We start from the raw sequence: 27356 nt of genomic DNA on the forward strand, positions 1-27356 counted from the left end.
CAAGTTCCCCACTTTTATGAGCTTCATCATTCCTTAACTCCACACACCTCGGATGTAATAAAGCACTTTTTCCAGCAATATTAACTATTAATGCTTTTTATTTGGACCTCTTGTCCAAGCTCCCTTCGATCTCATATTAATCACTCCTAACACACCATGCTTCATTCGTCTCATATAAACTTCCTTTTGTCTGGCAGTGAATTGGACTCTGGAATCACTGAAAAGTGACGCTATAGGTAAAGGAGCCCAACCAATATCGACATCAGGATTTCTTCTTCGTTTCCGATGGGGCCTCCCCTTAGGAAGCTTACTATTCCTATCTGTACTCAGAACAACTAGTTCCAATTCAGCCTCGTGACATTGTAAGAGGGCTTCACTGACAGAGTAGGGCGTAGGAAGAGCAGCTAGACTCAACTTCCCAATATAGGGACCCGATTCGTCGTAAGGATATACAAAGATTTTACCCCTGTCTGGATTTGAATCTGCTTCCGATTCTCCTCGCCGTATATTACGAGAAGGCAGCGGAAATTGATACTGTTGAAATACCGGTGTTGCCAAGTACAGGTCATGTAATGGCTGATTTGGTGGTTGTTGTGACGGCTGAAACAATTGCAGTTGAATAGAGTATTCAGGGTGCAGAAGTTGTCGCTGGTGAATTTGGTTTACCTCTTCAAGGTGTAAGTTCCCTTGATACTGGGCTGAATTGTATTGAAGCTGATATAGTCCATTTTGAGATTGTGGTGGTCTTTGTAGTGGTTGAATCGTTGGATCTTGAGTCAAATTTGGACTTGAAAATATTTGTGAAATCAGTGATGTCTGACGTTGATGATTCGTCACGTATTCGTTCTCATGGAATAGATGTTCTTCAGACCCATATAGTAAGGTTGGTCTGTCTTGTCCAGAATTTTTCAAATAAGATGTTGTTTCAGTCGCTGGGATATTCCATTGACCCCCTGTATCATAAATCCAATTTGAACTGATTTGCAGCAGCTGCAGATGTCGGTGAGTCGGGTATACTTGCTGTGGTGCATGAGAAGGATATGCTTGTTGCGGAGACAGATGTTCCAATAATTTCCTTTCGTCTTCACTAATCCATCCCAGAGTAAAGTTAGGCATATCTTCACTACCGTTGCTTCCAAAGTTGGACATTGGCACAGCTAGAGATGCTTTTCACAGCCAAGTAACCGTGCACATCTGCACAAATATCCCTATATAAACGTTAATATTAAATATTGAAGTCCAACGGCTCTTTTTCCTTAGCAGAGCAAAGTTTTAAAAAAACCATTCCCAATTTGGTTCTTCTTTGAGTTCAATTCAAGGGTAATGGCTGAAGCAGAGTGAAGTAGGTGGCTGCAACTTTGAACGCGAGGACCGGCACATACCGAAGGTCGGCAATAAAAAATAAATAGAAATCATGCAGACTGAGATTAAATTCCGAGGGTGGATCAGGTGAGTCATACGTTGCAATCGCCGATACCGGTGAAAAATTTCAATCTTGAAAACTATGAGGTCTAATCATGATATTTTAATCACCAGTTTCTTCTCCACTAATACCAACATAGTTTGTCGATGCAAGTCGTCGTCCGAAGACCAAAGTCGGCATTGTTAAGATGCAGTGCCGTATTTGCATCTCACTGCTTACCCAAGTTCAACAGTACTACAACCAAGTCATACTTTGAACAAAAGTATCCAGAATTATTAGACACTGATTATTTATCCGAAGGGAAACCGGATTATGTTAAGCTTATCTTAACTTCAAGAGTGTATGACGTTGTTGATAGGGCAGGTTCCCCTTTAACATATGCGGTCAATTTATCCCATAGATATGGTACCAATATTCATTTGAAAAGAGAAGACTTATTGCCAGTATTTTCATTCAAATTAAGAGGTGCCTATAACATGATTGCACAACTTAATCTGAGACCTCTGTCCAAGCTTTCAGGTGTTATTGCATGCTCAGCTGGTAACCATGCTCAAGGTATAGCCTTCTCTGCCAACAGATTAGGAATAGCTTCAACGATTGTGATGCCAACGGCCACTCCATCTATAAAGTATACCAATGTATCCAGATTAGGATCCCAGGTTGTATTATTTGGAGATGATTTTGACTCCGCCAAACAAGAGTGTTCTAGATTAGCAGAACAAGATTCTTTAGTGAACATTCCACCTTTTGATCATCCCTATGTCATTGCTGGTCAAGGTACAATTGCATTAGAAATCACCAGACAATTACGATTAGATAAATTAGATGCTATTTTCGTCCCTGTTGGAGGTGGAGGTTTAATAGCTGGTATTGCTTCGTATATAAAAAAGCTTGCTCCTCATGTTAAGATCATTGGTGTTGAAACTTATGATGCTGATGCCCTTTATCAATCTTTACAAAAAGATGAAAAGGTGGTATTAGATCAAGTTGGTTTGTTTGCTGATGGTACAGCAGTTAAAGTCTTGGGTGATGAAACTTGGCGTATTGCAAAAGATTTGGTGGATGATGTTGTTCGAGTCCTGACTGATGAATTGTGTGCTTCTATCAAAGATATTTTTGAAGACACTAGACTGATTGTTGAGCCTTCAGGTGCTTTATCAGTTGCTGGGTTGAAGAAATATATTCAACAAACACCAGAAATAGATCACAGCGATAAGACTTATGTTCCTATATTATCTGGTGCCAACATGAATTTTGATAGACTTAGATTTGTTAGTGAAAGAGCTGTTCTTGGTGAAGGTAAAGAAATATCATTGGCAGTTGAAATCCCAGAGAAAGCAGGTGAATTCCTTAAATTGCAAAACCTTATTGCTCCAAGAGCAGTTACGGAATTCAGTTATAGGTATTCCAATAATGATAAAGCCAACATTTTCATTTCATTCAATGTCATCAATAAGGTTAAGGAATTACCTAAAATAATTGAATCAATGACTAATGAAGGTTATAATTATTCAGTTGTTGATATTTCAACTAATGAATTTGCAAAGACTCATGGTCGTTATTTGGTTGGAGGTAAACCACCATTCGAAGCCGTTGAAAATGAAAGATTATTCCAATTTGAATTCCCAGAAAGACCTGGTGCTTTAACAAAGTTCTTACAAAACTTGAAATGTAACTGGAATGTTACCTTATTCCACTATAGAAACCATGGTCAAGATGTTGGTAAGATTTTAGCAGGATTCCTGTTACCCAAGGAAGAAGAAGAAGAATTCAGTCAATATTTGAAACGTTTGGGTTACCAATACACTGAAGAAACTGACAATATTTTGTATAAGAAGTTCTTGAAATAAGTATAATATAATATAATATCAATTTCCTCATTCATTTTTTCGAAGGAAAGCTTGGAAAGTTTCATGTCCAATTGAAACTCTACCAGAAGCTCTCATTTGTTTCTTCCCTTCCTTTTGTCTTTCTAACAATTTCTTTCTTCTGGAAATATCAGCTGCATGTAACTTTTGAGTAACATCTTTTCTTTTAGCTTTAATGGTTTCTCTAGCAATAATTTTATTGCCAACACGAGCTTGAATTGCAACTTCAAATAACTGAAATCGAAGAAACTCTTTAAATCTTACTACATTGGCTTTCCCTCTTTCCATGATTTGACTTTTATGCATAATCTGAGTTAAGGCATCTTGAGGAACTCCATTAACACATAATTCCATCTTCACAATACTGGCTTTCTTATAGCCACCATCCTCATAATCAAGTGATCCATATCCCTTGGTACAACCTTTAAGTTTACCAAAGAAATCCTCAACTAGATGAGCTAAAGGAATTTCATATTTAAGTAACACTTGACCCGTAGTTAAATATTCAAATTCCTTTTGAATACCTCTATTGTTTTCACATAAGGACATCACCACTCCTATATATTCTTCAGGTATAGTCATTATTGCCATGACAAAGGGCTCCATAAGGGCTTCTATCTTTTGCTTTTCATTGTTGATATCTGGGAACTCAGAAGGGTTGGTAATGGTCAATTCCTTACCATCTTTATACAAAATCTTATAGGGTACTGTTGGAGAAGTTAAAATGATCTTAGCTCCGTATTCCTTTTCTAAACGTTCTTGAAAAACTGAAGCATGTAATGAGCCAAGGAATCCCAATCTCCAACCGAGTCCTAAGGCATTGGAAGTTTCCTTCTCCAAAGTAACAGATCGATCATTAAGAACCAAATTATTCATATGATCATCCATAACTTTGAACTCCGTTCCGTCTGCTGGGAACGCACCCACAAAGACCATTGGTTTAGGTTCTTCAAAACCAGGTAAAGGTTCTAAACCTTCACTTTTACCTTGTTGGAAGAAAGTATCACCTATAAGAGCTTCACGGGCATCCTTCATCCCGGGAACTATATAACCAACTTGACCGGCTTTAATCGAGTCCATTGGAATCATATGAGGGTACATGATGCCCACTTCCTTTGCTTCATAACGTTTATTGGAATGAGCAGAAAGAAGTTTCATTCCCTTTTTAATGGAACCATCTACAACATGAACCAACATGACTACTCCAAGATACGAATCGTACCATGAATCCACCAATAACGCCTTCATTGGATGGTCTACTTTCCCCGCTGGAGAAGGTATCTTCTCTATAATAGAAGGGATAATCTTCTCGACGTTTAGACCAGTCTTAGCACTTACAGGTATACAATCTTCTCTTGGGAGTTCAAAAGTCAATTCTACTTGATCCATGGCCTTGGGGATATCCGCAGCATCCATATCAATCTTGTTGATAATAGGGATCAATTTAAGTCCCATACTATAAGCCAAATAAAAGTTAGCCACCGTTTGAGCTTGAACTCCCTGTGAAGCATCAACCAATAAGAGAGCACCTCCACATGAAGCATAAGATCTCGATACCTCGGCCCGAAAATCAACATGGCCTGGAGTGTCGACCAAATGCAATAGATAGTCTTGTTGATTTTGAGGATTGTGATAGATCATAGAACATGTCTGAGCCTTCACGGTGATACCTCTTTCTCGTTCAACTTCGAGTCTGTCCAACACTTGTTTGTTCTTTGACCCAGGTTGGATGACTCCGGTGAGCTCTAGAAGTCGGTCCGATAATGTCAGCTTCCCGTGATCAACGTGGGCCACTATGCTAAAGTTCCTATAATTTTCTATGGGGATTCTATTGATCCGATCTTGTACGGATAAACGGAAGTTTTCTTTATTCAATGCAATTCTTTTCTCTTCTAAGGTTTTGGTGGTCTTCAATCGGCATGCTGTAGAGAATAGCCGCCGTCTCCATCCACATCGTAGGATCATTGAAGTGTGGTGATGTTGGTGATGGTGATGGTGATGGAGATGGTTGAATAATTTTCAGTGCGAATTAAATGGAATGGTGGGGGTAGCAATTGGGGGTTACAATTAGATACATATCTACTTATTGGCTTCAGCAAACTTATTCACAAACTCAACCAACAATTCAACACTTTGTAAACTAACAGCATTATAAATAGAAGCTCGCATCCCTCCAACGGATCTGTGACCTTTTAAACCTGTCAATTTGTGTTGAGCAGCTTCTTCCAAAAACTTGGCTTCTAATTCCGGCGATGCCAATGTAAAGGTAACATTCATATTTGAACGGACTTTAGGGTTGGTCACGATCAACAGATATACATCTGGATAGTTTTGTAATGCTTCATACAAAATTTGTGCCTTTTGTTCATTGATCTTTTGAATGGCTGGAACACCACCATCTTTAAGTAACTTATCAGCAACCAATTTCAATATATGACAAGTGAAAATAGGAATTGTGTTATAAGCAGAGTTGTTTTTAACCACAGTAGGGTAATGGAAGGCAATGGGAACGAGTGGTAATCCAAGTGCACGTAATTCTTCATCACTAGCTTGTTCTAACAATGTTTTCTTGATGATGTAAATAGTCAAACCTGCTAACCCAATATTCTTTTGAGCACCAGCCATAATAAGACCATATTTACTAACATCTATGACTTTGGAAAACACATTGGATGACATATCAGCAACCAATTCAACACCTTCAGGTAAATATTCTGAGCCAGGGATATCTTTAAACTCCACTCCGTTGACAGTTTCGTTATCACAAACATATAAATAGGCTGTATCTTTGGAAATAGGTTTCCATTCAGAATAAGGAGGAATATCTCCAATGGTTTTATTAACAATCTCAACATCAAAACCTAATCTGGATGCCTCTTCAGCAGACTTCTTTGACCAAGTTCCAGTGACAGCATAAGCACCTTTACCCTTCTTGCCTGTTCTCTTAGCATAGTTAGCCAATAAATTATATGGGATGGAGGAGAACCCAGTGGTACCACCACCTTGCATGAAAAACACTTCGTGGGTGTCGGGAATGTTATACAATTGAGCAAATTTGGCCTTCGTATCATCAATAACCTTGATAGCTGGTTTTGAACGATGGGAGATCTCTCCAATCCCCAAGTTTTGGTTTTCGTAATTGATCAAATCATAAGCTGCTTCTTGTAAGACAGAGGTTGGCAATAAAGCTGGACCCGCACCAAAATAGTTGGGCTCTTCCCTATTCAAGGTTCTTGTTTCAGATGACATTGTTCTCAATGGCTTGAGCAAATAATATACACAGTGAGCTTTGATGCAATTTTTCACATCGGTATACTATTTTTCCCTTATATATAGTTCGCACCAGAATCGTGACTCCGGCTCTGACTCACTTTCAATGATGACTCTGGTCGGTGTGGTCTCACGGATCGACTCCTTGAATGTAATAGATAACCTCTACCGAATCAGAACCATCAACTAGACAATGTAGAACGCAAGCACCGTGGGAAACGAGTAGTACCACTCGTTTACAAGTTGAAACGATTTTGGAGGCTGCCTTCCAATCAGCCATTCGCAAGGTAATACCACTGGAATCATTAGACGAGACTGATTCAAAAGCCATATCGGCTTTATGTAGAGAATATCCAAGGCTTCCCTCCCCATATTGTGACGGTGGATGTGACGAAGGATGTGAGGATGTAGTCTCTGTTTGAACCGGTTTGAGGAACTGTAGTGATTCGTTCCAACTGAGAGTCACAGAGAATTGACCTTCTCGTTCAAACAGGAGTCTTAAAGACCCATTACCACCGTCATTAAGGCCTGAAAATGCTCTTAATGTGATGGTGTTCCCCACAAACGGCTCCTTGAACCGATCAAGCCGTCGAAACACGTGTGTAAAGGTACTGGGTACCAGGATCATGAACTGGATATGTGACAACAGTGGTTCTTGTAACAAGAGGGCTTGATGTGAGCTTCGAAGGATTTTGACCGGGATACGGAACGAATGAACAATCTCAGAATCTGGTTTGCAATACGAAAGACAAAGGTTGGCATTTCTTCCATTGGAAGAGGTGGCAATGGCTCCACCCAAAGTATTCTTTTGTAATCTTATGGTTAATCCCTGGGAATTGCTTCTTTCATAGTTGTGTAACGCCAGTAGAAACGAATCAGCATTGATCTCTACTGCTATGGCATCTCTAACACATTGAATACAAATATGGTCAAACACCGATCTGGTTTGAACTTTAGCCCACAATTGAGGATGATTACCAACTGATTCATCAACCAGAATTATGGCAATAAGTGACTCAGAGAATCGAATGTATATTTGTTTCCGTAGATGGTTGCCCAATGATAGAGCATCTACTAGTGGCCGAGGATCTAATGTATGTAGATGTAGCTTCATGAAAATAATACAGAAAGAGGAGGTGGTAGTACTCAAATTAATGTTCGTTACTAATCTTACACTGAGATGTACCGTATACACTGAGATGTACCGTATACACTGAGATGTACCGTATACACTGAGATGTACCGTATACATGCCATAAATATATACAGCTTCTTTTTGAACACATTTACACAGTACGCTTGTGTACTCATATGTATAAACTAATACATTCTTCTGTTTACTATCTCTTTTCAATTACTATTATACAATGCTCTATTCTATCATCCTAGTTTATTCATGCCTTCAACACAACAATCACAGAGTCCCCCCTTAAAAACATCTTCGATACAAACCGTTCCTTGGGCAACAGCTTTATCTGTTGTCCCTTACTATTCCTCACAGTCTCCGACCACAACTCCTTGACATTCTCTAGCACCATATTACAATGTCTATCAAATGCCTTGACTCTTCCTATAAGCTTGTGGTTGTTTCGACACGAGATCACCACTGGTGTACTGTTGGCAACTGCGTTCTGAAGTAATGACATGGGTCCATTGGCGAACTCAAACTCTTCAAGTTTTTGAAGCTCAAGTTCTGTTAACTCCGACCGCGGACGGTCCATATATTCACTGGTATTGTTAGTAGTCGAGTTTATCATTAAATATTGTGGAGATACATACGCCATTAGTCCAGAATAACAAAGATGAATGACCTCAAAGAGCAACGGCTGTAGCCATCAAGAGAGTTAAACATATCACTATATCTATTGAGTAAGGCACGACTTTGGTGAAAATCGTGATTCATTATATCATACTGTTAACATATAACATAAGGATTAACAAGTGAGTAGAACTTCGCTGTTATCTTTACTGTGGTCTTAATTGTGGTGATTGGAACGGGTTAGACTCGTCTGATTATAAATACTAATTAAAATACACACTTTTATTACAAGCTCAAGTAAGGTTATTCCCTTGTGGTCTAGTGCAACTACATCAGGTAATAGTAAAAGTCTAAGGCCTTATTACATAATCATGAGCACCTTAACAATATGCGCTAATAATTACTATATTATTCTACTAAACAAATATTGCACTAAACACTAAATTAAAAAACCACTACATACCCACGATCCTTAAACTGTAGAACGAAAATGCTGGTCAATGGCATCAATAAGTGACTGTTCCATGGGAATAAAGTCTCACAAAAAACTTCTAGCGGATTGGTTATTCACATAATTAGGACTTTTATGAGCAACTGGATCGTTTGGCTTAAGAACAATGTTTGCTGGATGCTTTTCATTCAAAAAAAGTAAGAATAGTATCGAAACTAAAAGTATCGTTGGAAACAGGAAGTCTTTTACCATTTGTCTTTTCCTTTTCAGGTGCAAAGATATGAGCTCTAGCAACATCTCTGATATCAGTTACAAGGTTAAAAGCGAGATTAGCATCGAATTTCTCTCTAGTCTTTGCATTGATGGCACCAGCAAGGAAATAAGAAGTCGAAGTCAAGTTCTTGAGAATACCTTCATAAGCTTGAGGACCAAGGACGAAGCAGAATATACTAATAAGCCATTGCTCTTTGCTTGCTCGTAAGTAATAGGAGACCAAGATTCTTCGTTGACAGTTTCTGGGTTCAGAAGAGCAACAAAGACTATTGAAGAGATGACGGCAAGATGCTTCAGTTGAGGAGCATGTTCCTTAATGGACTGCAAAACTTAGTTGGTACCGTTAATGGCTGGAATAAGAATCTTATTTTCAACATCTTCATTGGCAAAGCTAACTGGAGAAGCTGTGTGATATAGGGTTTCCATCTCGGAATGGCCCTTCAATGCCTTATCAAAGGCATTCTTTGTTTCAATGACAGGAACACCGACATAGAAGAGCCTTTCGTCATTGGCGATTGAGCACCTTTTTCTTCAGTTCGGACTTGTCCAATAACCCTGTAGCTTTTCAAGCAATTAGCTGACCAAACATTGGGCAATGTAGCCGTTAGCACCAGTGACGAAAACTGTTGAGACAATCACTATTAGTAGTTTTAAGTTGAGTAGAGTTGAATTTAAAGTTGTTAAGTTGATAAACGTGTTTGTTTCTGAAAACTTGCTTATTGCTAATTCAAAAGACCATACTTTGATGATTTACCTTTAGGTCACCGAGATAATTTGAAATATCATTCCCCGCCCTTTAAGTGGCAAGGTATAGCTTCTGACTACAAATCTTAGTAAACGAGTGTAGAGTGGATTTCGCACCCACACAGCCGTTTAGTGAGGATTCTCCTTGCAACAAACTGTTTGTCATCCTTGTGAGCCACCGAGATGCTGCCAAATTTCCAGCCTTAGCTACTTTCTGTGGAGTTAAACAACTAGGTCCAGAAAGACTACTACTCTAAGAATACCACGATATCAAACTGATTACAAAGTGCCACACTCTACGGAATTTCAATATCAATTACAAAGCTGCACAGAGAAAACTCTAGTTGACAAGTGCCGGCGACCATGGTTGAGCAAGCTGTGAAGTTTGGTTTATTGTTGATTCCATTTGTTGCATATTTGCTTTTACTCTTGTCGTATCACCAAATGTCGTGCAATTTGTATCATACGGCAGAAACCCTTTCGTATGTATGCACACCTGTATAATATCAGCGATACAGCGCACCTTCTAACCCGAGATAAATCAAAGATAAGACATTGGTCACAATGTTCCTATCAGAAAACTCTAATGATATACAGAACGAAACGTTGCTTCACATTGAAATAATAAACGTTAGCATAAAGTAAGTACAAACAGTACTGATCTACTACTAGTACTAACAGCACTATGTAAGAATTCGTAGTATGTACTAATAGTATGTCTTGCCATAACTTATATATTACTATGTCCATATCTTACATCCCATTATGTCGTATACTGCAGATACTTATTTATAACTGTATCTGAAACGATACCTTATCATCACCTTGCCCAGGAAACTTTGCGACATTGAAAACTTGATGTCGCGGTTTAGCCAACTTAGTTCTAGGCGCTTTTAAAACAAAGTAGTTGAGGGATCCGATGCTCATACGCAGAACAAAATATAGAATCTTATCTTTTGTTTCCATTGTACTGACGTTTACACCGTACTGATTTGTACTGGAGTTCTATGGCGATACTCAACCTAAACAATAACATAACATAGCATAACCTTGATCTTTTATTATATTATTGTTTATTGTGTACACATAACATAGTATATAAGTTCCATGGTCTGGAGTCAACTAGAAGTACGTATCACATTATTATTATGGGTAATCCTCTGTTCATTACTAACTTTTTCTAGCTTGATACTCCCCATATAGCATATGCTTGTGTAGGGGTTTTCTGTACCATCTTCTCCCTCGTATCACTTTTCGTCAAGGCCAAGCTCTATGTCGGTGAAGCTAGTGTGGCCACCATAGCAGGGCTCATCTTGGGTCCTCACTGTCTAAATTGGTTCAACCCAATAGAATGGGGGAACACAGACATGATTACCTTGGAAATCTCGAGAATAGTTCTTTGTATCCAAATTGTTGCTGTGGCTGTTGAATTACCAAAAAAGTATATGAAGAAACATTGGATATCGGTGGCTATTTTGCTTTTACCAGTCATGACTGCTGGTTGGCTTATCGTGGGACTTTTCATCTGGGTTTTAATCCCCCATTTCAACTTTGCTGAAGCTCTTTTGGTAAGTGCTTGTGTCACAGCTACAGATCCAGTTTTGGCTGCTGCTGTGGTGGGTAAAGGTAAATTCGCTGAAAGAGTTCCAGGCCATTTAAGAAATTTGTTAACTGCAGAATCTGGTTGTAATGATGGGATGGCTTTCCCGTTCATCTTTTTAAGTCTAAACATGGTTCTTTATCCTGGCGAAGCAGGTAAAATCATTCAACATTGGATCACTTTAACCATTTTATGGGAATGCATATGTGGCATAATTGTGGGATCTTGTATGGGCTGGCTATTAAGAAAAGCTGTTAAATGGGCAGAAACTAAAAAATTAATTGATAGAGAATCGTTTTTGGCATTCTTTGTATTTTTGGCTTTTAATTGTGCTGGGATTGGTTCAATGTTAGGTATTGATGATTTATTAGTTAGTTTTGCTGCTGGAACTGCTTTTGGTTGGAATGGTGAATTTGCTCGTAAAACAGAAGAATCTCATGTTTCAACTGTCATTGATTTGATTCTAAATTTGTCTTTTTTTGTTTACTTCGGTGCCATTGTTCCTTGGGATGATTTTAATAATCATGCCCTTGGTTTGGATGTTTGGAGACTTTGTATTCTTGCAATTGTGGTAATTTTTCTTAGACGTATTCCTGCAGTTTTAGCTTTCAAACCTTTCACTCCAGATATTAAAACTTGGAGAGAAGCACTTTTTTGTGGACATTTTGGTCCTATTGGAGTAGGTGCTATTTTTGCTGCAATTTTGGCAAGAAAGGACTTGGAAGCTCATTATTTCAATCATGTTGAAACTCCTTTGGAAGAATTACCTCTGAAAGATACTCCACATTATCAATTAATTGCGGCTATTTGGCCCATGGTTTGTTTTATTGTTGTGACTTCAATTATCGTTCATGGATCTTCCGTTGCAGTTCTCACATTGGGTAGACATTTGAATAGAATGGCCATAACCATGTCATTCACTGCCACAAACACTCAAGGTGATAGTGGGCCTTCTTGGATTAGTAGGTTACAAAATTTAGAGAAACACAGTTCATCTTATTCATTACAGCGTGTTGATTCTATGGCACCACAAAAGAATCTGACTGAGGGACAAGGTTCAACTGACTCTTCAACTACTTTACAACCTCCTGCTTCTTCTGCTCCTCCAATCGAACAAACGAACACTGTGGAAACAAGTGGGATTAAAGTAAGACCGGCAGGTGGTGCTAAAAGAAAGAAGAGAAGAAGGAGAACAGCTTTAGGAAAGACTTTATCTCGTTCAACTTCTAGAGCGGATGGAGAAAATGGTCCAGAAAGACCAAGACCTCAAACAGAGTTTTTACAATTAGGAAGAGCCTCTCAGTTAATGGTACCAGGTGTTGGAGAAGGCAGGAATAGAGATAATAATGAGAAAGAGGACCATGAAGAGTTAGAACCTTCAGTTGAAAGAACCAATAATATCAATGGTGGTGGGTCAACATCATCTTCGAATAATGATGAAGAAGAAAGAGTACCTACTACAGTTTACCAAGAAGGAACAAGTTTTATAGTTGAAGATCAAAATGGTGAAGTGTTAGAGACTATTAATTCACGTGAAGGTGCCAATTCCTTTGACCCTGGATTAGCGGATCAACGAAGTATTCATTCTGAAGATTCTTTGAGAAGGGTGTTAACACAGTTGTCGAATGGTCTGGGTGCCTCCTCGTCTGATATAATGAGTGTGGATCAGAAATTAAATCAAGTTAAATCTAGAACAGCATCTAACAAAAAGGAATTCATTCGGACGAAGGACAGGAGAAAGATCTACACTTATAATGTTGGAGACATGCTTGTTTGTGAAAATGAAGAAGGTGAAATTGTTCGATTATATAAATGGAATAAAAAGAATGGTGGTGATGGGCAACAAAATCAAGCAACAGCTTCTTCATCCACTGGTGCTGGTACCAAATCAAGATCAAGATCTTCTACACTTGTTGGAAGAGCCATGTCCTTGGTAAGAGGTAAGAGTAATCAAAGTAATGATAATAGCACTAGTCTTACTAAATCTCATTCCAGTGGACAAAGTATACCACCAGTTTCACCACCACATATTGTTGTTTCAGACGGGGATGGAGTGACAACCACCAATATTCCAATGACGGCATCACCCAGAAGACAAATCAGGAGACATTCTACTGTAGAAGAGGTAGATGATGATGAGGACAATGAACCTTCTTTTGATGAAGAGGAAGATGATGATGAAGATGCTTCGTTTGACTCGGACCATGAAACACCTATTGAAAGAAGAAGAAGATTGGCAGCATTAGGAAAACTTCCCACTCTGAAACATGAAGATGATGAAGAGAAATGAGCACAATAAGTTCTTCCACCAATAGAGTTTAAGTCAAACTAACATATTAGAGCATAATAACGTCATTAGAAATATAATTATATATTACTGGAGTATTTTAGTACAATAACTAATAATAATTTTTTTAAGAACCGAATAAAACAAATAAAAAACCCTTTACTTAATTACATAACTTAATGGTGTGCCTTTGGAGCATTTGGCAATTCCTTTAAGGATTCTCTAATAACTTCAACTCCCTTAAGTAAGTCTTCTTCACTAATCACTAATGGAGGAGCCAATCTGATGATATGGTCGTGGGTTGGCTTAGCCAATACACCCTTCTCCTTCATGACAAGACACAAGTCCCAAGCAGATCTACCGTTGGTTTTGGTATCATCGATAACGATAGCTGATAATAAGCCTTTACCTCTTACTTCCGAGATAACACCATTGGATTCAGCCTTTAGGTCTTCCAATTTGGATTTCAAAAGATTACCCAAGGTTTCTGCTCTTTCCACCAACTTTTCATCCTTAACAACATCCAAGGCAGCAATGGCCACGGCACAAGCCAATGGGTTACCACCATAAGTAGAACCGTGAGAACCTGGTTCTAAAGTCAACATGATTTCCTTGGAGGACAAGACGGCTGAAACTGGATAGACACCCCCGGAAATAGCCTTTCCCAAAAGGACAACGTCAGGCTTCACACCCTCGGAATGTTCGTAACAGAGCATCTTTCCTGTTCTGGCAATTCCGGTCTGGATCTCGTCGCAAATCAACAAAACTTTGTGTTGCTTACATAATTCCGCAACACGAGGCAAGTAATCCGGAGGAGGGACAACGATACCAGCTTCACCTTGAATTGGTTCCAAAAGAATAGCGGCTATTTTATCACCAGCATTGCTCAATGCCCTTTCAATGTCTTCAATGACACCGTATCTAATAACGGAACCCTCTGGTTCACCAGGAATTTGAGGACCAACACCTTTCAAATAAGGCCCGAAGTTAGTAGTAGCGTCTGGATCAGTACTCATGGAAATGATTCCAAGAGTTCTACCGTGAAAGTTGTTTTGAGCAGCCAAAATGATAGCTTCATCGGGGTTAATACCTTTCTTAACGTAGCCCCATCTTCTAGCTAACTTCAAGGCAGTCTCAACAGCTTCAGCACCGGTGTTCATTGGTAAAACCATTTCGTAGTTGAAATATTCAGTCACGTACTTAGCGTATTGACCAAAGACATCAGACGAGAAAGCTCTAGAACAAAGAGTTAACTTTTGCGCTTGGTCGACCAATGCACCAACAATTTTAGGATGACAATGGCCTTGGTTAACGGCAGAATAAGCAGAAAGGAAGTCCAAGTATTCCTTTCCTTCAGGGTCCCAAACATGGGCACCTTGAGCCTTGTGGAACACAACTGGTAAGGGATGGTAGTTGTGTGCACTGTAAGCTTCTTCGTATTCCTTAGCGGTTGCAGATGAGATAGACATGTTGATTATTGGATATTTTAGTAGATGAACAATCTCAATTGTGTATTTTTAAATGGGATCATGACCGTCTTTATATAGTAATTGAAACGGTAACGGTGTATTTTTCAATGGATAGACTCTCGCTCTGGATTGCCTGGATCGGAGCAAGTCTCCGCAAAATGATTCGAGGTTTCTCACCGTTATCGGCAATAGAGGGCGACACGTCTTAACGGAAGGCTACACCGATAGGTGGGGACAAAATGTACGAGGAAAAACACAACACAAGCAGCGAATTCCGATCAATTATGTAAGCAAACGACATTACAAGGTAGTGTCTGGTGATGGTTCAACAATTTATTCGTCTCCAAAAGCATTTGGCTTTAAGGGATAAATTAACCTCGCTTTACACTACAACAAAAATCTATCTTTAAAATGGATACGTCGCATAAAAGACATATGGGTGAAGGTGTTGGTGTTGGGGACCATCTGATGCCAGAAACGCCAGGATTAGCCACGCTCGGTATGAGGATTAGAAGAGCCGTTGCTCAAGGATACAATAATGTTCAGGTCGACGAAGAGGCTCTTAATAATAAGAGAACAACATTGCCAGCGCATTTAGCTGCTGTTCCTTCATTAATGGGCGGAGGATCTACCATTGAATCGAGTTCCGACGTGGCATCTTGGGAATCAAGGTACCAACCTGTGCTTCAAACTATTGAACAAATTGAACCCAGCCGTAAGAGCAAGAGAAGATATGAGGATGATGATGAACTGGTTGATCGTCATGAGCATGAATATGGAGGGTTAAGATTTGATGAGGAGTTTTAGATGGGTAATTGGTTATTAGGTATGGGAAAAGAATAGTGGATATGATGGATGCTAATTGTTACTGAATGAGTATATACTGAATGTAAGTACATGTCAGACTGGTTTAAGTATATCTGAGGCTGATGATGATATATATATAAATATAAACTTGTGTCAAAACAATGTAATGTCGCGTTAAATTTAAGATCTCCCACTACGCCTTCTTTTCCGGTTACATAGGAAAGCTTTTGTGTGCTTACATTATAGGAGCATCACATTGATGAACATAACAAAGTTAATCGTAGTAAGTACTGGTAGTCTTCGGGGCGAATCACTCCACTCAATCTATAGTACAGTAGCCACCATATAATGAAGCTCAAATACAAAGGGCTAACAGGGTTCATAGGCTCCATGGGGTCGATCTCCGAACTAAGACGAGATCTCGTGATAAAGGCAGTTTACAAACAGTTAACTTCGACATCCAAATATTTGATGGTAATACGGTTCCTATCGAATATTGCCTCTATAGCCTTGTGTATAGTATTGGTAGTGGGTCCTGTTCTTAATTCCCATATAAATATGGGTAAAATCAATTGCAGTCGTTTACAAGTGGCCGAAGGTCTTTATAATTCATTGAGGAATAGTGTTTCTACAACAGCATATGGAGAATTTGGAGGTGGTAGTGAATTACCAGAAGATGCTGCACTTACCGATCTGGAGATCGATATTCTTGCATCTTATACCAAGCAACAAGTGGATCACTCTTCACAGTTTATATTAGTCAACCTTTGGACTTGGTGTAAAGGTAATTATACTACTACTAGAATTAGTGGTGGTAATGGTGAAAATCTTGGGCATAAGGGGAGACTAAAATATCAAAAGAATCTGGTTCATATTGACTGCTTGAAAGTGTCTTATACCACTAACGTTTTGGATTATAGGGCTCAAATGTCTCAGAGTGGATACGACATTATTATGGCTTATGCTTTACAATCAGATTTCTATTCGGATACTGAATATCTGAAAAGAACTAATCTACGCAAACTACGGCTAAAAGTGGTACCATCAGCACTTATTTATTCGATTTGTGCTAACATTGTTTCCTTGATTCTCACCTTGGTTATCTATGGGAGTGAGAAAAGTATGCAAGGACTTGAAAATGTCCCCCGATTCCTATTCAAACTTGCTACTATCTTTGCGGTGTCGGCTTTCTTGGCCATTTTAGTGGCTACAGTGATGGCGATGAGTCTTTTGAGTAGTGTTGCCAGTGAAGTAAATAATTTATTGGGTGATTTCAACGTTTCTTACTCCATTAAAACGGTGTGGATAGTGTTGCTTTGGATTGCATTTATCCTGACATTAATCCATGGATTATCTTGGATGCTTCCGACATCTTGTGCTAATCCCGAAGCCACTTATGAAGATGATGTTTTCGATGAGGTATATTATGTGCCTAAATATGATAACTCTCGGAAATCTTCCAAGCCATTGAAAGGAAGAACATTATCCGCTATATTTTCTAATGCTAATGACTCTGCACTGACCATGGGTGTTGGTGTTGCTGATGAAAAATCAAAGAAACTGAAAAATGAAAATACATTGCATTCTGATGACGAAATGGATGATGAATTACTAAAATTGGGTGAGAGATTAGCCCGTCAACCATCTGTTCGATTTCTCAATCCAAAGAGGAAGAAGAAGAAGAAGTTGATGTCAAATAATGAAGGAGAAATGATGAACTTTAACGATACAAAAGATTTATTATACTTTGAAAACCAGGAGTCTCATGGTCGATATGCAATTGATGAATCAGATGATCGATTTAGATTACTTTCTAGTAATTCCATTAAAAGGAAAGTTAAAATGAAGATTCCGGTTATCAATATTGAACCCTGTGATGAAGATAAAGATAGCCAGGTAGTCCCAGTTACAAGCAATAATATAAACAGTGCTCGTAGCTCGGTTCTCAATGATGATGAGATCAATGTTCTAGAAATGAACTCCAACATGAACCAAATACGTTAGTACGATTAGCATACAAGGAGTAGACAATAAGGTGGTATACAATTTCGGTGTTTGAAAAAATTTGTATGCAAGTACTTCTATACTGTATATAACAAAAGGGTATCGGTGTTCCAAAGTAGACCCCAGCGGCGTACTACTGTGAATCAGTGGTCCATCCTTCTATTATATAGTCATGAAGAAGGAAGAATATGTTGTGAATCTTCATCTTCATGCATCGGTATCTGCTTGTTTCCTATTAAGGCATGTGTCAGGAGTTTTGAATTTTGACAGCATTCTTTCCTAAATAGGCAAGAGCTAGATAACTTCCCAATAGGGTAATTGTTGCAACCCATAGCCTGTTTTGACGCCAACAATATATACGGAATGAGTATAAAACCTAACGCTGATGCCCACTGATTTCATGGCTCAAATTTCCACTGCAATTTCGACTGCTAATAAAACCGCCTCTACCACAACCCCCCAAACTAATAGTGCAATGGATAGTCCAAACGCCGTTCCTATAAAAGACGATTCATTGGATTTAGAGAGATCTTTTGAGGTGGATCTCATCACTGAAGTCAAAGTAAGAAACCAAGTGGAGAATCCCTACTTATGGAAAGTTATAGTGGGGATTTTTGTGGGTTCATTGGTGACTTTAACCATGTTTGCATTACAACAAGATGGATGTTCCGAAGGGTCAATGACTCCATGCATGCCTCAAATAAGCTTAAAAATGAACAGAGGAAAGTCCAATGAAACTCAAGAATTGTTAAGCAAAATGCAAGATGCACTCAAAACATTGTCAATTTTTGCTAAAGACTTTGGCGTTGGCAACAATAATAACTTGGTGTTTGAAGACATTGATCAACTTGAACATGTGAGTACCTTTGAAGAGGGAAACAAATTTATGTTTAATTACTATGGCTATTGTCGTACTGGAGCCAGCACCAAGGGAGAAACCAAGTGCCTGAATACTAACGGGTTAAACATTGGGGCAACAATGATATATGATCTCGGGAACCAATTGGCCAAGTTATCACATGTGTCTCCTAATGAATTGATTGATGCATTTCTTATGACGTATGGTCAATTAGTTAGCAGTTTAAGCTCGGTCTATAAGAAGCATAGGGCCAACATAAAGGGTTTTGATGATGTGGATGTCACTGGATTACTGGTTACTGAACGTCTACAAGGGTTCTATGAGTACAGTAAGATAATGTTGGTACTCTCTAAAATGGTTATAGTCATTTCACTTATTATGCCTATAATCCTCGGCAATGTGATACTTCTGTTCGGTGTTTCAATGCCATATGCCGCCAAAACCATCGAAGACATAGATGAACACCACATTCAATCACCGAAGGGCACCGGTCTCCTTTGGTTTATCCAAGCTCATTTGAGAAGAGTCTTGTACTTGGCGATCGGACTCTTTGTATGGGAGACACTTTGTCTTTTGGCAATAATGTCGTTGGACATTTATGTCCATTGGCGACTTGGGAACTTTGAACAATCAAATGGAATCTTTAATGTTTCATACGGTAGTGGCTTTTATCTACTTCCTATTATCATTGCATTGTGTAGTGGGAGTATGTTCTTCTTCATACTGGTCTTAAAAAAGAGATGGGCATAACAAAAATAGTTCGTATATAATAAATATGATACCCCCGCATCAATGAACCTCGTAAATGAACTCGTATAAATGATGCCCGTATATAATGTATATGCCCATATTTCTATAAACTATACCAGATAAGTTTATTTGCTTTCATAAACCTTTTCGAAAGCTTGGGCGAAATCATCAATGATATCATCAATAAACTCAGTACCAATAGATAATCTAATCAAGTCCTTAGAGACACCAGATGCAATCTTTTCTTCGTCACTCAATTGTTGATGAGTGGTGAACCATGGAGCAATGACCAAGGTCTTGGAGTCCCCAACATTGGCCAAGTTTGAAGCAACCTTCAATTGATCAACAAACAGGGGAGAGGCTTCTTTGAATTGGTCTTCAACAATGTTATCCAATTCCTTAACACCAAAAGATAAGGCTCCACCAAAGTATTCCTTACTGTTAAAGTATTTCAAGGCTCTGGCATGATCAGGATGAGATTCTAACCCTATATAAGAGACCCAAGTAACATAAGGGGACTTTTCTAACCATTGGGCCAACTTCAAGGCATTACTGGATTGTCTTTCGACTCTGAGAGATAAGGTTTCAAGACCTTGGATCAACATAAAGGCACCGAATGGATTCAAGTTTGGACCCAAATCTCTCAAGATTTCAATTCTGGCATGGCCAATGAAAGCAGCTGGTCCTAAAGCATCATTTATCACTAAACCATGGTACCCTTCACTTGGTTCTGAGAATTGAGGGAACTTCTTGGGATATTGAGCCCATGGGAACTTACCAGAATCAACAACAACACCAGCAATGGTTGTTCCGTGACCACCGATCCATTTAGTGGCAGAATGAACAACGATATCCGCACCAAAATCAATGGGGTTGACCAAAAACCCACCAGCACCAAAAGTGTTATCAACAACAACTGGAACACCTCTTTCGTGTGCAATCAGAGCCAAGGTTTCGAAATCTGGAACGTTGTATTTGGGGTTTGAGATTGACTCAAAGTATAAAGCCTTGGTCTTGTCATCGATCTTTGATTTGATCTCGTCAAAGTTGTCGATATCAACAAATCTGGCCTCGATGCCTAATCTCTTGAAAGCCACCTTGAATTGGTTGTAAGTACCACCATACAAATACGAGGCAACAACAACATTGTCACCAGCATGAGCTAATGAGGCAATAGCAGTGAATTGAGCTGCCTGACCAGAAGATACAGCAAGTGCACCAATACCGTGTTCTAAAGCAGCAATTCTCTTTTCAAACACATCAGCAGTTGGGTTCATGATACGAGAGTAAATGTACCCTTCCTTCTCCAAACCAAACAATTGAGCTCCATGTTGAGAGTCTTTGAAAACATAAGAGGTGGTGGCATAAATAGGTGGAGCTCTTGGTCTAGCAGCTTCACTGTCTGGATCTTGGCCAGCGTGCAATTGAAGAGTATCAAAATGAGATGGCATTGTTAGTGATATACTTTTTCAAATGTCATGGTTTAATTCGCAGCAAGTTGCTCCTATTTATATGATTTCCAAATCCGGTGGTGTGGTTTCTCCACTATTGAAATGTAATCTTAATGCGCAATCGCCGGAGTATTTTTAGGTGTCTATTTTTACGATGTCAGCTACTACTTTGGTGATAACTAAATTACACTGGAGCGGGCTTCTACTATGCAAGGTATTAATACTTACCTGTGAAGAGAGACTATTTTGGTTCCACTGGAGACTTTGGTTAATTAACTGCGATTTGGTCCGCTTTACATTATTACCCTCTGGTCAAGTGGAGTATCGCTGACCAGCTTCAAGTTGAAGTCATTGCACGTGACTCAGTGAAAGCCTATCTAACCACTCTCTTTATTGAACGCTGAGTAGGCCGTTTCCGGCGCGGAGTGCATATATACCATACTGTTTTTGTTGATTGTAATAGCGCCATGTAGTGTAATTGCGTTACAATACATAAATTGACAAGTAATCATCTCCACTCCTTGTTATAATTAGCGGCTGTTCGTGAATGATAGAAGAGATTGTGTATCATTTTTGGTAGCGCGGCACTTGATATTACTATGATTGTGCCTCACACAAATGCAATGCACAGTTCGGGCATGGCGCATAATCCACCAAGAGGATCCAAAACTAAATGTAAATCTTAACATAACTTCTTTTAGAATCTGCACTACCATACGCGTAAGTTCTGATAAATCAATAGTGGTGCTACTTTAAGATGCTTAAATATGTCTCTTGGTAATAATATCATTGGTTCTAGTGTGCTACACCTACAGAGCACTGGATGACTTTGCGAGCGACGACCATCCGAGTGCTGGACGTTCTCAGACAACCATTGGTGGTAGTGGTGGTGCAACGAGCGTATTCTGTGGCACCCATAGTATCGGGCACACTTCCTATTCTGGCCCACTATCATACTCATAGTTCCGATTCTCATACAAAAAGTAACTCCAACAGCTCGGTATTAAGACCCAAGGCCATAAAACAACGTCCATTACCTACAGAGACACTGCATACTCCTGAATTATTGGTTCAAACATCTGTTCCCTTATCATTCATTTCTGAGATGCCATCTATTGAACCCCCAAAGGGTTCTGGAGCTTCAGAGTGTTTTGGTGTTACTTTGAAAGGTAATAAGTGTAAGAATAAAACTTCAAAAGGTTCTCAATATTGCTGGAGACATCAAGCTGAACAAGAATTTAAACCTCCGCATCGGCCTCAGCAACCAACTGTGGCTGCAAGTACTCCTATCGGAGTTAGCAAACCAGCGAATCAGCATCACTATCATACCATTGCATCCACAGCAAGTGTGGCACCGGCACCTAGTCTGAACCATTTAGGATGGTGGAGAGTTCATCAACTTCATCATCAGTATGAATCCACAGTATCGGCATTAACACCAAGTGCACTTGTATCCGATCCTATGATGATGAGCCACTCTTTTAATCGACCGCCCGCCACACCTCCATCACCACTCAAGAATAAGAAGAAGATGCAACAAAAGGGCCACATTTATTGTTATACTTTGACCAACTATATCGATACCAAGGCCCAAGATCAGCTGGTAATCCATATTCAAAATGAACCCGGTACAGAGTACAAAAAGGTTAAGATAAGCCGATCACCGTTCATCTTAATTAAGATTGGAAGAACTACTAAACCCGTTAAAACTCGTCTAAAACAATGGGAAGCACATTGTAAACATGAACTCACGTGCTTAACTCCATTCAATCATCGAGAACTTCTACACCAACATGGCATCAAGGGAACCATGAAGAATTTGTTAAGTGCTATGGAAAGAGTAGCCCTTAATGACAACTTCATAGCCTCTAAGTTCCCCACGTTTCAAGACGATGGGTTCTACTGTGAGTCACATCTTGATGACATTGAAAAGGAAATACACAGACAACTCAGAGATCGTTATGGACAAAGCAAGGTGTTCTGCAAAGGTTGTTACGAAGAGAACGTTGCAACAGTTGGCGCTACCGCTGCCAATGCAATTACAATTGATGCTATTAAAGCAGCCAACGTTCATGTTGAATGGTTCTTGGTTCCCAAAATAGAAATGGCAAGAGTATTCAGAATAATCCATAAGATAGTCAAACAAACAGGAGGTTAATACAAATACTTTTATTAAACTCTTTTCTAAGTGTTCATGTAAGTGGAAGGATCAACACCTTCTTCAGGGAACTCACTGATTTTAACATCGAATCTGCTTTGAATCTTTTCCAAAACTTCTTCATCTTCCTTACTTGAAACAAGGGAAATAGCCAACCCCTTAGTACCAAATCTACCAGCTCTGCCAACTCTGTGTAAGTATTGGTCAGCTTCTGGAGGCATATCGTAATTGATAGCCAAGTTGATTCTTTCAATATCAATACCTCTACCAAACACATCAGTGGAGACACAAATACGCTTGTTGAATTCCTTGAAAGACTTATATCTTTCGATTCTTTCCTTTTGTGGTAAGGCAGAGTGAACTGCAATGGATGGGAAGTTACAAGCACATAATAACTTGTTCAATTCTTCAGCTCTGTGGGTAGTTCTAACGAAAATGATAACTTGGTTGAAATCCAATGAGTCCAATAAGTCAGATAACTTTCTGTTCTTTTCTGATTCTTCCAATTTAATGAAATATTGTTGCAACCCGTGCAATGTCAACTTCGTGTCATCATCAACAAAGATTTCCAATGGGTTAACCATAAACTTCTTACACACTGGACGGATCTCAGTAGACAAAGTAGCACTGAACATCATAACTTGCTTTTGATGAGGAGTGCTACGGAAAATATCTTGGACATCACGTCTCATATCAATGGATTCCAAAACCTTATCACATTCATCAATAACAAAGGACTTGACATTGTTCAATCTAATGGCCTTTTCAGTGACCAAAGCATGTAATCTACCAGGAGTAGAAACAATGATATGAGGACAAGTTTCATTATTCTTCAATAATTCAATGTCCTTCTTAATTGGAGTACCACCATAGAAAACTTGCGTCTTAACATCAGGCATGTACTTGGAGAATCTAGAATATTCATTCTTGATTTGGTAAGCCAATTCTCTGGTGTGACAAACAACTACTGTTGAAATCTCCCCATCAACTGGTTCCAATTGTTGTAAAGTGGATAAAACAAACACAGCAGTCTTACCTAAACCAGACTTGGCTTGACACAAGACATCAGTACCCAAAATAGATTGAGGAATACAAACTTGTTGGACTATATTCAATGTTAGTAACAAAATAATGCAAATGAATAGCACAAAAAAGTGAAAAGCGAAATGTATTTATATGTCTGTTCGCTAATCGTTCCCACATTAATAGACGATACTATTGAGAATATCCCTCATAAATAAGACGAAAGAACAATTCATTAGATCTTTTCTTATCCCGGAAAGATTTACTAAAAAGAAGGAATCCTTAAGTAACTCATTCCACGTTGTAGAAACCAGCAGGCATTACAACGATCACTCAAGAATGTTAACTGGCTCTTGAATGAAACAGAGCAAAAATGCTCTATAAAGATGAATTATATTACACCTCCATCAGCAACCACTTTGGCTTCCATGAAACGAATCAAGGACGGCAAGGTTTCAGTGATAAAACACTTTCAAACATAATAAATGATAATCTTAATACCATTTCGCCTCACAGTTGATTCTGCAAAGATACGAACCTTCAGATGGATGTTCAAAACCACAATCACCAATGGCTCTCAATAACTCAGGCTTCAAAAGGAAATCTCTGAAACCAGTAGCATGGATACCAACATAAGATCCCTTTTTATCGGCTTCCTTTTCAGTAGTACCTTCGCCTTCAACAACTGGGGCTGCTGAAGTAACGGCAATTTCTTCGGAGTCGGAATAGTCCAACAATTCTTCTTGGCCTTCGTGAGACATTTTGATGTGTGGTTGTTGTATGCAAACTGAGAAACCCTAAAGAGTAGTAGCAGTATACTGAAGAAGAAAAGAGAAAAGAGCAGAGACGTGGTTTGGTTGTGTTGTTTTTTCAGTTGGACGAAATTTTTCAATTTTTTGCGACATGCGACATATTCATCAATGAATGTCGTATGAACCTCAGGTAAATAGCCATTATGAGTTACTCCTTTTATTGAGTGTTTCGTTCCTTGCTCGGTACAAAGATGCTTAGATTTGGTTTAAGACGGTGTTTAACTTCCGGTGTTCCGGCTAGACTTCCCTTGGTGTCTGTTTCAAGATTCGCGTCTCTTTCTAGAACCTCTTACAGATGTGCGTCTTCCCTGAAGACTCCTGATGGAGAAGAGTTGACTCCTCATCTTCAAAGAATGGCTGAGCTTCAAGAAAGTGTTCTTAAAGCCCCCGAAGTTAAGGAATTGCTTAAGGAATTCCGTGATCTCATGATCAAGAAAGGCTTCAATACTGAAGCATCTCCTTCTTTAATGCAAATGGTCAAACTTATGGCAGATTCAGAAGTCAGAAACCATTTGGGGAGAATCCAAGAAGCTTTTGATAAAGCAGGCATTAAAATTAGTCCTGAAGATTTCAAGACCTTTTCAAAAATGTGGAAAATGTAAATAGAATTACAATGTATATATATATATATATTATGCCATAAGTTACTTCTTGGAGAATGACTTGGAAATGTTAGCAGCCTCTTCAATGCATCTAGCAATGGCCCCCCTAACACCAGCATCTTCCAACTTCAATAAACCTCCAATAGTAGTCCCACCAGGAGTACACACCTTGGCCTTCAAAGCTGCCGGGTGTTCACCGGTTTCCAAGACCATCTTAGCAGTCCCTTCCATCACCTTGGCAGCAGAGATTCTAGCCACATCGTATGTCAATCCCATTCTGATCCCACCATCGATCATGGCTTCCATCATCAACATGACAAACGCCGGACCGGATCCAATTAAGGCAGTGGCAGCGTCCATGTTACTTTCAGGTAATCTGAAGGCTAAGCCCACAGTTCCAATCAACTCAATGGCCAAATCAGAGTACTTTGTTTCAGCTTCTGGGGAGAAGGCAATACCAGCAGTACCAGCACCAAACTGGGCGGGGGTATTGGTCATGATTCTAGCAACATATGGAGTGTAGATGGACAACTCTTCAATAGTTACACCAGCTAAAAGTGAAATCAATAATTGTTCACCGTTTAAACTATCTTTAACTTGTTCATAGATAGGCTTGTACATGAATGGTTTACATCCCAATACAATGACAGTAGAATCAGCAATGGCCCTCTTGTTTGTTTCAACATCATGGCACAATTGAATCTTCTCGTGTGTCAACTTATCCTTGACAGGACCAAAGGCCTCCAAGTCCTTGTTCAAAGCGTATATTTTCTTAGGCTTGTTAGGAATATCGGAGTTAAGAATGGCGTTGGCAATGGCAGTGCCCATGACACCGCATCCCAAGATAGCAAGGTTAAAGTCAGACATTCTATTGAGGGAAATGAGAAAGTAGAAGTATGTTAAATAAAGTGTGGTAGTGGTGACTGTATTTTATAGTTAATTTGTATTATATATGATTTCCGTTACAGGACTTGCACAATCGGAAATGGTGTGGGCAAGCGAGCGGAGGAGCAGTTGTTGAAAATTTTCAGGTCGCTCTTGGTTTCCGTTAGAGTTAATGAATGTGGGGCTGACTTCCGAGGGTTGTTCCGCTCAATTGTCGGTGTTGTCACGCAAATTGATCGTCCCAAAACGGAAATCTAATGGAGTGCAGGCATCTCTAACATATAACAGTGCTATTATATTTCATACACAGTGTAAGGACAAGCATAAATATTTGGATAAATATACAGAAGTTACATATACAGAAGTTATATAGCGTACACATGCTATTAATATTCAATGTACGCATACAATTTACTAATGTTAAGTGCATCCAACGCATGATCATACATATATACATACATACATAGACACAGAAATACATACATACATAGAGACAGAAATACATTCATCCATATATCCATACATCCATACATGCGTGTATACGGTATACATTATATCATGTTGTAATATGTTTAAATAATAGTCTAGATAAGAAGTTCTATGTGCAACCTGTAACCCTACGATCTATCATGTTTTCTCAGTATCCATATACAGTAATGAGACGATTGGGACACACCTCAACTGGAATTTGGTATCGCAAAAAATGTATCTACAGACACTCAGTCGCTCTATCACTGCACTCCTTTCGTAATAACTATAATAATTGATAGTGTTGTCTATATGAAATTCGGTCTAGAATATCAGATGGAAACTGAAAATCGTGTCTGCAAAGTTAGCTACAACTAAGTCTATTAAATAACG

At 39.1% G+C, this 27356-nt stretch overlaps 15 protein-coding genes across 15 annotated transcripts; 7 read left to right on the forward strand and 8 right to left on the reverse strand.

Annotated features, from left to right (window-relative positions):
• Nucleotides 1-87: 87 nt before the first annotated feature.
• Nucleotides 88-1149, reverse strand: KQ657_000604 (uncharacterized protein; the record flags this gene model as incomplete). Its single annotated transcript, XM_043191440.1, has 1 exon — nt 88-1149. The coding sequence occupies one exon, from the start codon at nt 1147-1149 to the stop codon at nt 88-90; it is 1062 nt and encodes a 353-aa protein (XP_043049083.1).
• Nucleotides 1150-1569: 420 nt separating this feature from the next.
• Nucleotides 1570-3273, forward strand: ILV1 (threonine ammonia-lyase; the record flags this gene model as incomplete). Its single annotated transcript, XM_043191441.1, has 1 exon — nt 1570-3273. The coding sequence occupies one exon, from the start codon at nt 1570-1572 to the stop codon at nt 3271-3273; it is 1704 nt and encodes a 567-aa protein (XP_043049084.1).
• A 27-nt stretch (nt 3274-3300) lies between these two features.
• On the reverse strand, nt 3301-5256 carry GUF1 (GTPase; the record flags this gene model as incomplete). Its single annotated transcript, XM_043191442.1, has 1 exon — nt 3301-5256. One exon carries the CDS (start codon nt 5254-5256, stop codon nt 3301-3303), a length of 1956 nt encoding a protein of 651 aa, XP_043049085.1.
• Nucleotides 5257-5370: 114 nt separating this feature from the next.
• Nucleotides 5371-8282, reverse strand: SER1 (O-phospho-L-serine:2-oxoglutarate transaminase; the record flags this gene model as incomplete). Its single annotated transcript, XM_043191443.1, has 5 exons — nt 5371-6552; nt 6725-6747; nt 7039-7635; nt 7920-7933; nt 8014-8282. The coding sequence occupies 5 exons, from the start codon at nt 8280-8282 to the stop codon at nt 5371-5373; spliced, it is 2085 nt and encodes a 694-aa protein (XP_043049086.1).
• Nucleotides 8283-8955: 673 nt separating this feature from the next.
• Nucleotides 8956-9470, reverse strand: KQ657_000608 (uncharacterized protein; the record flags this gene model as incomplete). Its single annotated transcript, XM_043191444.1, has 2 exons — nt 8956-9236; nt 9386-9470. The coding sequence occupies 2 exons, from the start codon at nt 9468-9470 to the stop codon at nt 8956-8958; spliced, it is 366 nt and encodes a 121-aa protein (XP_043049087.1).
• Nucleotides 9471-11155: 1685 nt separating this feature from the next.
• CNH1 (Cnh1p) lies at nt 11156-13678 on the forward strand (the record flags this gene model as incomplete). The annotated part of the gene is made up of 1 exon (XM_043191445.1): nt 11156-13678. One exon carries the CDS (start codon nt 11156-11158, stop codon nt 13676-13678), a length of 2523 nt encoding a protein of 840 aa, XP_043049088.1.
• A 173-nt stretch (nt 13679-13851) lies between these two features.
• On the reverse strand, nt 13852-15144 carry CAR2 (ornithine-oxo-acid transaminase; the record flags this gene model as incomplete). The annotated part of the gene is made up of 1 exon (XM_043191446.1): nt 13852-15144. The coding sequence occupies one exon, from the start codon at nt 15142-15144 to the stop codon at nt 13852-13854; it is 1293 nt and encodes a 430-aa protein (XP_043049089.1).
• Nucleotides 15145-15555: 411 nt separating this feature from the next.
• Nucleotides 15556-15951, forward strand: KQ657_000611 (uncharacterized protein; the record flags this gene model as incomplete). Its single annotated transcript, XM_043191447.1, has 1 exon — nt 15556-15951. One exon carries the CDS (start codon nt 15556-15558, stop codon nt 15949-15951), a length of 396 nt encoding a protein of 131 aa, XP_043049090.1.
• Nucleotides 15952-16509: 558 nt separating this feature from the next.
• On the forward strand, nt 16510-17955 carry ECM7 (Ecm7p; the record flags this gene model as incomplete). Its single annotated transcript, XM_043191448.1, has 1 exon — nt 16510-17955. One exon carries the CDS (start codon nt 16510-16512, stop codon nt 17953-17955), a length of 1446 nt encoding a protein of 481 aa, XP_043049091.1.
• Nucleotides 17956-18355: 400 nt separating this feature from the next.
• Nucleotides 18356-19564, forward strand: SMA2 (uncharacterized protein; the record flags this gene model as incomplete). The annotated part of the gene is made up of 1 exon (XM_043191449.1): nt 18356-19564. The coding sequence occupies one exon, from the start codon at nt 18356-18358 to the stop codon at nt 19562-19564; it is 1209 nt and encodes a 402-aa protein (XP_043049092.1).
• Nucleotides 19565-19689: 125 nt separating this feature from the next.
• Nucleotides 19690-21015, reverse strand: MET15 (bifunctional cysteine synthase/O-acetylhomoserine aminocarboxypropyltransferase; the record flags this gene model as incomplete). Its single annotated transcript, XM_043191450.1, has 1 exon — nt 19690-21015. The coding sequence occupies one exon, from the start codon at nt 21013-21015 to the stop codon at nt 19690-19692; it is 1326 nt and encodes a 441-aa protein (XP_043049093.1).
• An 823-nt stretch (nt 21016-21838) lies between these two features.
• On the forward strand, nt 21839-23173 carry KQ657_000615 (uncharacterized protein; the record flags this gene model as incomplete). Its single annotated transcript, XM_043191451.1, has 1 exon — nt 21839-23173. The coding sequence occupies one exon, from the start codon at nt 21839-21841 to the stop codon at nt 23171-23173; it is 1335 nt and encodes a 444-aa protein (XP_043049094.1).
• A 26-nt stretch (nt 23174-23199) lies between these two features.
• SUB2 (ATP-dependent RNA helicase) lies at nt 23200-24957 on the reverse strand (the record flags this gene model as incomplete). The annotated part of the gene is made up of 2 exons (XM_043191452.1): nt 23200-24278; nt 24735-24957. The coding sequence occupies 2 exons, from the start codon at nt 24955-24957 to the stop codon at nt 23200-23202; spliced, it is 1302 nt and encodes a 433-aa protein (XP_043049095.1).
• Nucleotides 24958-25199: 242 nt separating this feature from the next.
• On the forward strand, nt 25200-25610 carry KQ657_000617 (uncharacterized protein; the record flags this gene model as incomplete). The annotated part of the gene is made up of 1 exon (XM_043191453.1): nt 25200-25610. The coding sequence occupies one exon, from the start codon at nt 25200-25202 to the stop codon at nt 25608-25610; it is 411 nt and encodes a 136-aa protein (XP_043049096.1).
• Nucleotides 25611-25652: 42 nt separating this feature from the next.
• PRO3 (pyrroline-5-carboxylate reductase) lies at nt 25653-26477 on the reverse strand (the record flags this gene model as incomplete). The annotated part of the gene is made up of 1 exon (XM_043191454.1): nt 25653-26477. One exon carries the CDS (start codon nt 26475-26477, stop codon nt 25653-25655), a length of 825 nt encoding a protein of 274 aa, XP_043049097.1.
• Between the last annotated feature and the right edge of the window lie 879 nt (nt 26478-27356).

The sequence above is a fragment of the Scheffersomyces spartinae genome (assembly GCF_019049425.1).
Source record: "Scheffersomyces spartinae strain ARV_011 chromosome Unknown scaffold_11, whole genome shotgun sequence".
In the NCBI taxonomy this organism is placed as follows: Eukaryota; Fungi; Ascomycota; class Pichiomycetes; order Serinales; family Debaryomycetaceae; genus Lizanozyma; species Lizanozyma spartinae.